At 40.7% G+C, this 13,332-nt stretch overlaps 1 protein-coding gene across 1 annotated transcript in view; it reads right to left on the bottom strand.

Moving 5' to 3' along the window:
• CFTR (CF transmembrane conductance regulator) overlaps positions 1–13,332 on the bottom strand; it is a 91,457-nt gene that overhangs the window by 19,553 nt on the left and 58,572 nt on the right. The window contains exons 19-21 of the mRNA XM_068169824.1: positions 8,830–8,980; positions 7,517–7,744; positions 6,288–6,388 (exon numbers count right to left, since the gene is read on the bottom strand). Coding sequence (XP_068025925.1) covers positions 6,288–6,388; positions 7,517–7,744; positions 8,830–8,980 — 480 coding nt within the window. The remainder of the gene's footprint in view (positions 1–6,287; positions 6,389–7,516; positions 7,745–8,829; positions 8,981–13,332) is intronic.

A 13,332-nucleotide genomic window follows, 5' to 3' on the forward strand; every position in this document is an offset into this window, starting at 1 on the left:
TTAATCGGTGTATGATGATGAATTGTTTTTCACAAGCCTTATCTTTACAGAAACATCACCACTTCTAAAATGAAGGAGTTTCCTGACTTCATCGAGAGCTGTGAATGTTTGTACAGGCAGGGATTACCTGTAATTGCCCAAGAGATCCTCCCATTACACACTAGTTAAAATCTGCTGAAGCCAGCTGGACAGTGAGCTTTCCATTACGACAGAAAATTTCATCTTTATGTCCCAGGTTCCCTGACACATTTGTCAGTCACATCAGGCATGCAGATATCTTAGACAGCTTAATACATTAAATCAATTGAAAAGGATACTTTCCTGGTTCTGCAATTTGAATTGTGATTTCCATCTGGGCAGAATGCAGCATAATTGTCATTAACATTTTACAAAGATATCCATTCTTCCTTTCACAGGTAGAACTCTTCTGTCATTCACAATGACAGGTATAGTGTAGGTGACAGCATGTTTCTTATCCCTTATTCTCATCAGCAATGCACCTGCTATAGTCACATTCTTTAACTAATGCTTTAGAATAAAAGAGTGTATTTACTACTTCCATCTAAAAATATCCAGAGCATAATGCATTCTTTGTAGCCTTGCCTAATTGTATTTTGCTGAGATTTTAATAACATTGAAAATTCTTTAATTTACTTTCTGCACTGGAAAGTGCAGTGTACAACTGACAGATCTTGTGAGAGTTTGATCCAACGGCTCGTTCAAAAAGCCCTGTGCATTAGAATCATAGGATGGTAGAGGTTGGAAGGGACCTCTGCAGATCCTCTAGTCCAACCCTCCTGCTAATGCAGGTATGCCCAGATCAGGTTGCACAGCAACATCTCCAGCTGGATTTTGATAGTGTCCAGAGAAGGAGACTCCGTGGCTCTGGGCAGCCTGTTCCGGTGATCCTTCATCCTCAAAGCAAAACAAAATTAAAAGAAGTGTCCTTAAGTATTCTTGTCCTCCTGTGCTCCAGTTTGTACTCATTGCCCCTTGTCCTATTGCTGGCCACCACTGAAACGAGCCCAGCCCCAGGCTCATGACCTCCACACTTTAGGTATTTATAAGCATTGTTAAGATCCTCTCTCAGTCTTCAGGTTAAGCAGCCGTTGGTCTCTCAGCCTGTATTTGTAAGAGAAATGCTCCAGTCCCCTAATCACCCTCATGGCTCTCTGTTGGCCTCTTTCCAGTAGTTCCCTGTCCTTCTTGAACTGGGGAGCCCAGAAATGGACACAGTACTCCAGGTGAGGCCTCACCGGGGTAGAGTAGAGAGGAAGAACTTCCCTTGACCTGCTGGTCACCTTCCTCGTGATGCACCCCAGAACACCTTTGGCCTTCTTGACCACAAGGGCATATTTCTAGCTTATGGGGAACTTGTCATATACCAGCACTCCAAGGTCCTTCTCCACAGAGCTGCTTTCCAGCATGTCAGCACCTAATCTGTACTGGTGCATGGGGGTTATTCCTCCCTAGGTGTAGGACTCTACAATTGCCTTTGTTGAACTTCATTAGGTTACTCTCTGCCCAACTCTCCAGCCTGTTCAGGTCTGGTTGAATGGCAGCGCAGTTTTCTGGTGTGTCAGCCGCTCCTCCCAGTTTTGTGACATTGGCAAACAGGCTGAGAATACAATCTGTCCCTTAATCTGGGTTGTTGATGAATATGTTGAGTGAGACGGGATCTGGTACTGACCCCTGGGGAACACCACTAGCTACAGGCCTCCAACTAGACCCTGCATCATTGATCACAACCCTCTGTGCTCTGTCATTCAGCCAGTTCTCAATTCAGTTCCCTGTCCATCCATCTAACCCACACTTCCTAAGCTTGCTTAAGAGGATGTTATGTAAGACAGTGCCAAAAGCCTTGCTGAAGTCAAGGTAGACAACATCCATGGCTCTCCCCTCATCTATCCAGCTGGTCACACCATCATAGAAGGCTATCAGATCGGCCAAGCATGTTTTCTGCTTTATGAATCCATGCTGACTACTCCTGAGAATCATCTTTTCCTCCACATGCTTAGCAGATGACCTCCAAATTGAGCTGTTCCATCACCTTTCCTGGGATGGAGGTGAGGCTGACTGGCCTGTAGTTTCCTGCATCCTCCTTGCCCTTTTTGAAGATTGGAGTAACACTGCCTTTCCTCCAGTCCTCAGGCACCTCCCCTGTTCCCTATGACCTTTGAGAAATAATGGAGAGTAGCTTAGCAATAACTATAGCCAGTTCCCAAAGTACTCATGGGTAAATCCCATTGGGGCCAATGGATTTTTGGGTGTCCAGCTTGCCTGGGTGGTCTTTAACCCAGTTCTCCTTAACCAAGGGAGAGTCTTTCTTCCTTCAAACTTTTTCTCTTTCCTCCAGGGACTGAGGGCTGTCCTTAGCAGTAAAGACTGAAACAAAGAAGGCATTCAGGAACTCCACCTTCTCTGTATCCTGTGTCACCAGGACACCCACCTCATTCTGCAATGGTCCCGCATTTTGCCTGGAGTTCCTTTTCCTGCTAATATACTTGAAGCCCTTCTTGTTATTTTTCACATCCTTTGCCAGATTCAATTCAAAGAAGGCCTTAGATCTCCTTATAGCATCCCTACATAGGCTGGCAACATTCCTATATTCCTCCCAAGTGGCCAGTCCCTTTTTCAATATACTGTGGAAAAAATCACAGCAAAAACTGGGCTAATGCAGGCAGACCATACTGTTTTACTGGGATTTCACATCTTCTGCTCTTACAGTTTGGGTGCACTTACAGGACATGTACTCCTCTTCAAAACTGTAAAAATGAAGTATTTAGTCCATGTCAGAGCTGCACTGAATTTTTTATTCTCTCTCACGCTGCTTTACAGGAAGCAAAGGAAATGTTCTACAAGATTTTTCTTGATTCTGTTCTTTTCCACGTGACCAACACCTGACTTAGAGAACTGTCATTCTGGTGCAGATTTTACAGTGAAATATTTAGCCTACTTAAACTTTGGAAATTAATAGAGTTCTCAAATTCAATGAATACAATTGAAAACACTAAAAGAAAAGTAAAATCACAAAAATCAGCTGTAAAAAGCACCAATATTTTTCACAGTCCTGACTTCTCTACCATCTACTGTAATTCTCCCTCCAGCATCACTAATATACTGGGTGGGGCACTGGGAGGTTTAGCAAATGTGGTTTTAATATCTCTGTGGGGGATTCTTTTTATATCTCCTTACATAAGTAATCTTGGCAACAGCAGAAGCATGGCATTTTCTCCTTCCTTGCTGAAAGGAATTGTCCTTCTCAGTTATAGTACTGCTACCGCAGGATGCACATCAGTGAAGGAGGAGGTTATGAAGTACTAAAACAGTCCACAGGAACTAACCAATGCTTATCTGTGACAGCAGTGCTTAGGGGAAAGTGTATTTTCTATTTTGTTATGAAGGAAAAATATTAAAAATATTGCATGACTGCCTGGAGGTGTAAGGGAAAGACTAAAACCTAGGTAAAGGGTTATTAGCAGAAATGATCAAAGGAAAAAGATACATCTAGTCTAACTGGTAACTTTAAATGAAACAGTGGAGAGCTGTCAGAGTGACCACTTAATTTTTAATAATTAAAAAAACCCAAAAAACCACCAAAACCAAAAGGTAAGGCAGATAAAGTATCAGGGCTGTAGAGAACAAAATGCCCAAACCACTATGGGATATTAAAAGGCAACGAGGATTTTTCAGTTAAAGCTGAACCAGTTACACAGAAATTACTTGAAAGAGAATATCTGTGTATTAATAAATAAATAAATAAATAAATAAATATTCCCATCTAGAAACTCAGATTTCTTCAATATGTATGCCAGTGTCACAGAAAGCTGAAGAAGGAGATTGTGTGGAATAAATTAATGTTTGCCACCTAACCGTGTTTGGCCAGTATTTTTTCCAGTACATTTTTATCTTCATCATGTGATTCTGCTTTACTGCTCTCCTGCCTTCCTGTCCTTTTGCTTGCATTAATTTCATGTTCTGTGCCTTGTGTATCCTCTAAAACAACTCAGTATGCGCTTAATGTTATGTACCAATTAAAGCAGCTATGCCTTTGGACATGGGTTTTAACCACTTGCAGAAAACTCCAGCTTATCTAACCACCAAAGACTGGTACCTACACACACCCTATACACTCAGGTATGCTTGTGTGCAGGCTTGGAAGCACAGATATTACAGCTGGTCAAGGAAGAGTAAGAGTGGTACATGCATATCTGTAACTGGAGACACGTGGAGATGCAATTCTAGTCAATTGGGTCTTGTGAGGAGCTTCAAAGTACCTCTTGAGAGAAAAACAGTATAACCAAATAGACTGCTAAGTCAGGCACACATGTAAGCCTTTGCAGGACATCTATACCCAAATAATTGTAAAATAAGTTAAAGAGGGAAGTATTAAATGTAGAGAATACAATGAACCACCCAGTGAAGCAGATTTATTATCTTGAAACCATGAAGCTATTCTTAGCTGCTTGTGTACAGGAGCAGCTTTTGAATGTCAGGAAAAACATCCTGCCAACCATATAGACTAGTTTGTCATCTGGGATGCATAAAAATCCATGAGATGGGGGTGGCAGCTATCCATTGTTGAAAGAAGTCTAGAGGATCCACCTATGAACTGATGCACCTTAGAAGGCTGTCATTAATATAATATAACCAGTGCTCCAGTACAGTAGTTTGTCTTAATACGGAGAAAAGTATTCACAAATGTTTGAAGCAACTTAAGACGTTCTTTTCAGGGGAAAATGAGTTGCTTCCTTATTGCTACTAATAAATGACATTTTAACATCACTGTATTTTAAAATACAGGAAGTTCTTTATTAAAACAATAGTGTGTCTAGCAACCCCTGAATCTCATAGTAAGACTTTCTGTGGCTCTTGTGAAACACCTTCAAATTCTGTTAGGTTGTATAATGCATGCACATGATTCTGGTACAGATTGTTATACTGAAAGTGATCACATTGTGCCTTACAGGCCTAAGATGAAGTTTAGCAACAAGAGCTGACTGAACACTGCTTTCACTGCTGTGCCTTACCAATAGCACATTTTACTTTATTAGCTCTCATTCAGTGTGCCTTGCAGTTATGGCAAACAGCCCTGTTGCAAAGTGCTTGCTGTTGAAGACAGGCAGTTCTAACAATCAAAGAGTCAGCATAAAACAATTAGTGGATAGGGCAAAAATGTGTCCCTGAATGGTAGTCAGCTTTCTGGACTATCACCAGTCACACGCGTAAACAAGAGATTAGATAGTGTAAGTGCTTAATTCCCAGTTTTGGGGCTCTTAAGGATTTCCTCCAGGATGAGGGTGGTTGAACCACTTAATTAAAAAAATTATGTTCAAGTGCCAAATCTTCCTTCACTGTCACCATCCACCCCAGTTATTATTTCTTTTTAATGATAACTCATTTCAGCTAATCAGGATTTAATGGTCTCCAAGATCTGCCGTAAAAGCTGTTTGTTTTCCAGTACTGAAATGGTTGGCTCGAGAAGCTGATTTAGGGTTCAGAGAGGGTATGACTGGATGTGGGATATTGTTTTTTTCTCTACTACAGTTCATGGGAAGAATTCTATCGACAATAAAACCTAGAATGCCCGAAGTGTAAAGAGAGAAGTAACTATTGCATTTAGAAATAACATCTGAAACTTTTCATACATTTAAGCTAAGGTAGAATGAATACTGCAGGAACAAATGTCTTGGTTTTTGAGTTTCCTGTCTGATTCTCATATCCCAACAAATAGGTGATGATGAGTTAACCTTGTGAAATATTTTGTTTCGAAGCCAATCCCGACTAACAGCCTAATGACGCAAATTAAAGGGGTAAGGACATGTAGCTCTAGAGCCTTATGTCAGAGGGTATTTTACACAGCACCAGGAAAACAGCCATAGAGAAATCTAGGACAAATTTTTAAAACACCATTGATTTTGCATGAAAGGAGCTCAGCTGTGCACAGCCCTTAAGTATAGCAAGTAAGATATATTATACATCTTGGTAAGGTATATAATTATAACAACAACTCAAAGCCTTTTTCGCATCACTGCTGCATCTGCAGTATGAATCCCCAAATGCAATCATTTGCTGTTGCCTATCCTATTCCTGGAAAAATTTTGATCACAGAAAAATTCAGTTTGTGTTGTGAAAAAGCTGGTAGCTTGATATGAGAAGTGTAAAAGATACTTTTCTGACACATCTGCCTGATACCCAGCTCTGAAAATAGCTCACTGAACACCCATAATCAACAGAATAAGGCAATTTCTCAAAAGAATGCATGGCACAGTGTATTTCATGCTTACCAAGCTATCGACATCTATGCTTGAGTTCACTGCCCACTGCAAGGTTCCCATGATGTTCATAGCTAAAGTGAGAATAATGCCAACTCTACCTGGTCCGTCACCTGCAGAGAGTAAAACACATTCAATTTATATGCAAGTAAAAATCCAGCAGAAATCAGACATTTAGCATGTATGCTGCAAAATACAGGTTCACATTCTCTCTTGTTTCATAGAGAAAACATGGATTTGTTAAGTACACAAAGGACTGAGATCTTAATCATCAGCCACAGGCAGCATTTCCAACATAAGCAGCAAGGTATAGAGCGATTCCCGTTTGTGTAGTGGGTTTACTAGGAGTGGTGAGCCATCTTTTAAAGGGATTTTGAATGGAATTTGTGAAACTTCACACTGGAAAGTAGGTCAGTGTGTTGGGAATTAGAGAAAATACAACCATCAGAGAATCAGTGAATGTTTCCAGAGGTGACAGAGGGTCTCATTTTGGATCACTCTTCATAAAGCCTGAGATAGCTGACTTTTGTCAGGTACTTCTCCATTTTGGTGAGAAGATGAGCAAGTAGAATAAAGAATGAAACATCTGTTTAAATGCCTGTCTGAGCTGTACCAGGGCAAAGACAGATCACTACCTCTAAATGTGAAAATCATAGCAGTTAGACGCAAATCAGGGGTATTTCTGGGAAATTTCTTGAGAAATGGTCTAGCCATGAGGTCTGTGGTGACAGGTTGGACTCGATCTTTGAGATCTCTTCCAACCTTGGTGATACTGTGATACTGTGAAATGGATGACTGTTTCTGCTGCTGGCATGGCTTTAAAGATCATTAAAACTTTGTATGTCTTAGCCATTTGCAAGTGAGAGAAACATTATCTTCTGTTTACTAAGAAAAGCTATGCAGATGATAATCAACAGGCAAGCATTTCAGTGCATTAACGTGGTTCCAGGAATGTGGTTTAAAACACAGGCGATTACTTGTACAGCAATTAAAGAAGAGGAAAGATCTTCAGATACTGTCTCCAGATTAATCCCTTTAATGACTTCTCTACAACATCCGACTGCAGATAATAATAGTTTAATTTCTATTTTGATTTAATCATGGTTACTGTTATGATATGCTTAAATCAGTGAGTGTATGCTAGATTTTGCAACCATTCATTTCCCTCAGAAGTTTCTAGAGCGAGCTGTTAGGCAGAAACAGGCGGCTTCCATTTCAGTACTGGAATAAAGTTACTATACCTGTAGTTATGATAGAGATGAATGCCACAGCAATGAAAAAGACAACAAAAATCATTTCTATCCTCATCTGGAACCAGCGCAGCGTTGACAGGTAGAGGAACCAGTTTGCTGTGTGTAGGTTCAGGGCTTTGTGAAATAAGGTCTCGAAATATGGCTGCCGCCCGAAAGCTCTCAGTGTCCATAGCCCTTTTAAGCTTGTAACAAGATGGGTAAATATTGGACTCCGAGCTGTAAAGTGTTTAAATCAGAAATATCATAAACACTCCTAAGCAAATACCTTTGATATACTGCAAACACACAGCCCTATGCTCTAACTAATGCCAGTGATTAATTTACATGTTGGAGTACCTGATTGGAGTAATCCTAGCATAGGATATACAGCAACAGTCTCTTGCACGAATGGGTTGACATTCCATTCAGTGTATTGGCAGGAAGGGATCACATTAATTCTTCATAGTTAGCATACAGCTTGGGGAAGCTCCTGGCCTGCTGTAAGATGCCATAAAAGAAGGATGGCTCTTCCCCAGCCAAAATGAATTCTTGCAATTCTGACAACTTCATCAAATGAACTTTTTTTTTAGCACAGAATACTGTAGTGCTTTGGATTCAACTGCACTGACATGGTAATTTTAAGCAGATCTTGCATAACATTAAAAATGGTAAGCCAATGCTGGATTCCTGTGAACATCAAGGAAATTTAGATTTAGACCTGAGGAACTTCAGAATCACACTTAAGTAAAAGGGAAGATGATCATCAGTGGTTAAGGTTCAGGACTGCTTTGCTTAGAATTTGCCAGTTTGATGTAAAGCCAGGTCGCAGTGCCTGATGTGCAAACCCACACTTCAGAATAATGTTTTCCATTTTATTGGCAACATGTTAGTCTCTTAATGTGGGGAGAAGAAGGAAATTTAGTCAAGTGACTGTATCAGAAATAAGAGTTCTTTGTAATCAAGACACGTCTGTTCTAAATTTTTCTCATACAGAAACGAACTCATAGGGCACATACCAAGTCTGACCACAATTTTTGAAGTCAGGTTTACTCTCAAGAAAACTGTATGTCAGGACTTTATTTGTTTTCAGCTGCAGTGGTGATAAAGCCCACCCTTAAAAAGCTCTTTTCCATTGGTCTTTGGCAGCAGAGCACTCAGTATCGGCTGCATCAGTAACAACACTGGCTTTAAGGAGATGAGTGTTCTGCTCCCAGAGACAACAGCATCTTTCAAGAGAAAAGACAAAGAAGAGGCGAAAGGGTGAATCACTTCTCAACTGATTTGTTGTGGATTTAGAAATCTACCAATTTTGCTGCTCCTACCTTCGGATTCCAGTTGTTTCAGCTGCTGAGAAGTGTGGAGGAAGTATGCCCTTAACACAATAAAGGCTGCTATCACAGGCACTGATGCCAGGAAGATGTAGGGTTGTAATATTGAGACTACTGTTATAGCGCCAATCACAATCAGTATTAACTGTAGAATGAAAGAAAAATACTATTGATACAGTAAACTTGTCATTTTATAGACTAGAGATCCGTGATAAATCTTCTTCCCATGGCAACTATTTATTGTTTCAACAAATATAAAGTGCTAATCTAAGTAGAATTTGCAGCTGAGAACAAACCTCCATGAAAAGATCATGATTAACTGAGATCAGATGCATAACCTGTCAGAATAAGCTGTCATCTTTTCTAATAGAAGGATGAAATGTTTTCTGCAGTACAACCAGAATTGCAGGCTTTTAAGTTATGAAGCCACACAACATCAGCCGTAGCTAGGCACTCACTCTCCAGTTAAAATTGTAAGACAAACATTTGCGCTATCTGCATCAACCTCCCAAACCTTCTGGTGCTATCCCTGTCTTGTCTGTGCTAGGCATACCAGACTATCAGGATCTGAGTAACAGGCTCAGGCCAAGCAGTTTTTCTGAGGTTCAGAAGTGGAAGGTCACATATCATTGCTTGGTCAACAGACTGTAACTGACAAATGAAACTAGCACCACTGCTTGTCCTGATCAGAAGACATGAAATAGGTCATAAGAGGACTTGTGGTATGAAAAGTTAGCAGTTTTCAGAAGAAAAAGATGGTTTAAGGTGACAGATGACTTAAGGAAGAAAATCATTTAAGAGGTAATGTATTTAACCCACAAGAGACTACTACCACTCTCACATGATTTCTTCTTTGGTAGCTCCAGATTTAACTAAATCAGGCCTTGATCTTTACTCTAGAAGCATCTTATGAACTTAAACTGATTTTGTCTCTTCCCTAAAAGATGAAAATCAAGTGTATCAGTGTACACAGAATAGCAAAACTCTGCTTTGTATCAGGGTGTTACCTTTCACACTAAGCAACTACATGAAATTCACCAGCCTAAACCAACTGCAAATTGACAATTTGGACAAAGTTATGAATGTCACATTGAAACCATCACTGCAAATGACCAGACAGCAAAGAAAGAGATGGAAAGCAAACCTAATTTCACATTAGGAAGAAAGCTGCAATTGGTGCTTTTGCTACTGTATTCACACAAATCCAAGGATTTAGATTCACAGTACTTCAAGTCAGGGGTCTCTCACAAACAGGTACATGTCTTCCAGGTTTCCTCCCCTTTTTTTCATCAGAAATCTGAGCAATGCAATAGCAGTATCAAAGTTTATGAAAACAGATATATATTGTAACAGCTGAACTGGTTAAAGATTTCTTTATTTTTCCTAATTTCTCTAAGAAGAATGGTGACACATGTATAGCACTGGTCTGCAACAATGCAAGAATGTGGTTGTCTTTACTCGCTAATTCAAACTCCAGAATTTTGTACATCATGTATCTCTAATTGTTAGAAAGGGAATGAGCTGTTCACTTGGTATTGAGGTAAGTTATACAGCTCTCACATTACTTGAGATAACAATCACACAGTGACTGTGTAAATTCCTATTTCTAATGTTTACTCAAATTTTGTGAAGGCCACTATAATGCCCTAATGTCCTCACTGCTGGTCCAGCAGTTATTTCACTAAAAAGTTGAACATGAAAATTTGTGTTATTTCAATAACCCCAGGCATAAAGTAAGTGTAAAATCAAACAGAAGATGACATCTTCTCTAAAAGGGCAGTAGCAAAAATCAACATGCAAGCCAAACTTTGGCATATGGTTGGTGAATTCAGGCTAGATGTGAGGAGGAGGTTCTTCACCATGAGAGTGGTGAAACCCTGGAATGTGTTGTCCAGGGAGGTGGTCAAGGCCCCGTCCCTGGGGGTGTTTAAGACCAGGCTGGATGAGGCTCTGGCCAGCCTGATCTAGTGTGGGGTGTCCCTGCCCATGGCAGGGGGGTTGGAACTAGATGATCCTTGTGGTCCCTTCCAACCCTGAATGAAACTATGAAACTATGAAACTATGAATAGCAGTAGAAGGCTCATGCAACCCAGTTAACAGCCATAGTGATGTGCTGCAGCGGCCTCAGGTGTGGAGCTTTCAGGCCTGGGACAGAGGCCAGATGGGGAGACACATTTCAGTGTTTCTTTTGTGTCATCTGTTTGGAAAATGCAGCTGGTGGTGGAGACAGCAATTCAGCAGGGGTTCAGGGTAGTGTTGACTGCAGCAGTCAATGTGGTCAGCCAGGGGGGGTATATAATTTAGGGAAAATCAGTCATGACCATAGACATAAATGTTCAATGAATTCATTAATACTTTTTGAGTATGACTACGTTAAACCTTAGAGACAAGCAGTATATGGTAACAGCATCTCACAGGAAGGATCTCTAAGAAATGATGCCCCCACTGTTCACACTGGTAGAAAACCAAGACGTGTAACTAGTGGTAACACTACTGCACTCCTTAGCTGGCTTCAATTCAAACCTAAGACATACGGAAGCAGGTCAGATAGCTGTCAAAGAATACAACACAGATGTTGTCTTTTGTCATTGATGTAAAGGTTGATACCATTTCTTTTATGGGAAACTAGTTATATCACAGTGACTGGAGAGTAGCTCTGACCCCTTTTATCCTTAAGCATCATCCATCCTGGATGAAAAGCCCTGCTCTCTGAAATATATAATGCCTATAAAAGTCCTAAGAAAAACAATTTCATTAAATCCAGAGCTGCAACAGAGAAGAAGGCAGTGTGTCTAAACAAGGAGTTAGCCAGAGTCATATACCAGCTCATATTCACAGAAGGGAAGTGATCCTTCCCCTCTCTTCAGCACCCGTGAGACAATGCCTGGGCATTTCCATACAAGAGAGATACAGACATAGTGGAGTGAGTCCAGTGAAAGAACTTGAAAATGATAAATGGACTGGAGCACCTCACATACAAGGATAGGTTGATAGATCTGAGATTGTATAGCCTTAAGAGAAGGCCTAGGGAGACCTTATCACTTCATATAAGAATCTGGTGGTACAAGAAGGATTCAGAGAAGGTCTCAAAGTCCATATTTACTCATTCAGCAAATCTTTGTGGCATCAGCAGGACATGAAGCAGAGCTGTAGTGTTCTTGAACCTCTTCACGTGGAGTTGCATTGCTCCCTCTAAAGTCATGAGCCAAAGTTATCAATTACTAACAAAGACACAGGGAAAGTATTTGATTTTGACAATAGTCATGGTGGTAGGGACTGCAAAGCAGAGCAAACTCACAGGCAGAGCAGTCAGTCTGTGGAGGAGAGTGTTGGACTCGATTAAGTCAGGCCTACATATCTCCTACATAAAGGTAGAGAGAAACAGGGGAAAATTTGCTTTTATTTCTTAAATATTCTGGTAACCATCTTGTAGCTGAGGAAAAGATTATGTTGGTGGTCAGACATTAATGAGAGGTGCTGGGATACACAGAGAGCTGTAAAGACTTGGAGTAAGCAGGATGGGGAGCAAACAAAGGCATCCTCTTTGAGAAAGCTGGAATTCCCTCTCTGTATTTCTTCAATGTTCTCTTCAGTGTCAATGAATTGGAAGGTCACTCACAACTCAAGATTTTGCAGTGCATGATGTTTATCTACCTGAAAGGTGGTTGTAGCCAGGAAGGGGTTGGTCTCTTCTCCCAGGCAACCAGCACCAGAACAAGGGGACACAGTCTCAAGCTGCGCCAGGGGAGGTTTAGACTCGAGGTGAGGAGAAAGTTTGTCACCAAGAGAGTCATTCATCATTGGAATGTGCTGCCCAGGGAGGTGGTGGAGTCACTGTCCCTGGAGGTGTTCAAGAGGGGATTGGACGTGGCACTTGGTGCCATGGTCTAGTCATGAGGTCTGTGGTGACAGGTTGGACTCGATGATCCTCGAGGTCTCTTCCAACCTTAGTGATACTGTGATACTGTGTGCTGGTAATAAGGCTTTCCATCAAAATGAAAAAAAAAAAAAAGCTTTCAATTCTACAGCTCAGGAATACAGAATTCCTCCATGACTTAGAGTCATCTAAAGCTATCCTCCATCACAAACCCCTGTGCCTGATGGACTCAGCTTACATCCTAGAGACTCAGAGGAAGCCAGGAAGATGTGAAAGATAAAAGATAAAATTAGACAGTCAAACTTGTGCTGGGGAAATATATATTAAAAACAACAATAACAAAAAAAAGCCCAAACTGCCCAATTGAGAGCTGAAAGCACATCATCATGGGACAAACTGTGCATTAAGGCATTGGAAGAGTTTCTACAGCAGATAAAAGAACAGAAAAACAAAGACTACATTCAACAAGAGAAGTAAATTAAGGGTGATGCCAGCTAACTGGGAACAGGAGCATCTAAGGAGGTAAAGTCACAAAAATAACTGAATACAATAAAAGATAGCTTGGAAAAAAACATCCTAATACTGAGCTAAAATAACTGAAAGAAACTAAGGAATGCCTG

Source organism: Melanerpes formicivorus, unplaced genomic scaffold (genome assembly GCF_026170545.1).
Source record: "Melanerpes formicivorus ecotype bairdi unplaced genomic scaffold, bMelFor1.0.p_v2 SCAF_3, whole genome shotgun sequence".
In the NCBI taxonomy this organism is placed as follows: domain Eukaryota; kingdom Metazoa; phylum Chordata; class Aves; order Piciformes; family Picidae; genus Melanerpes; species Melanerpes formicivorus.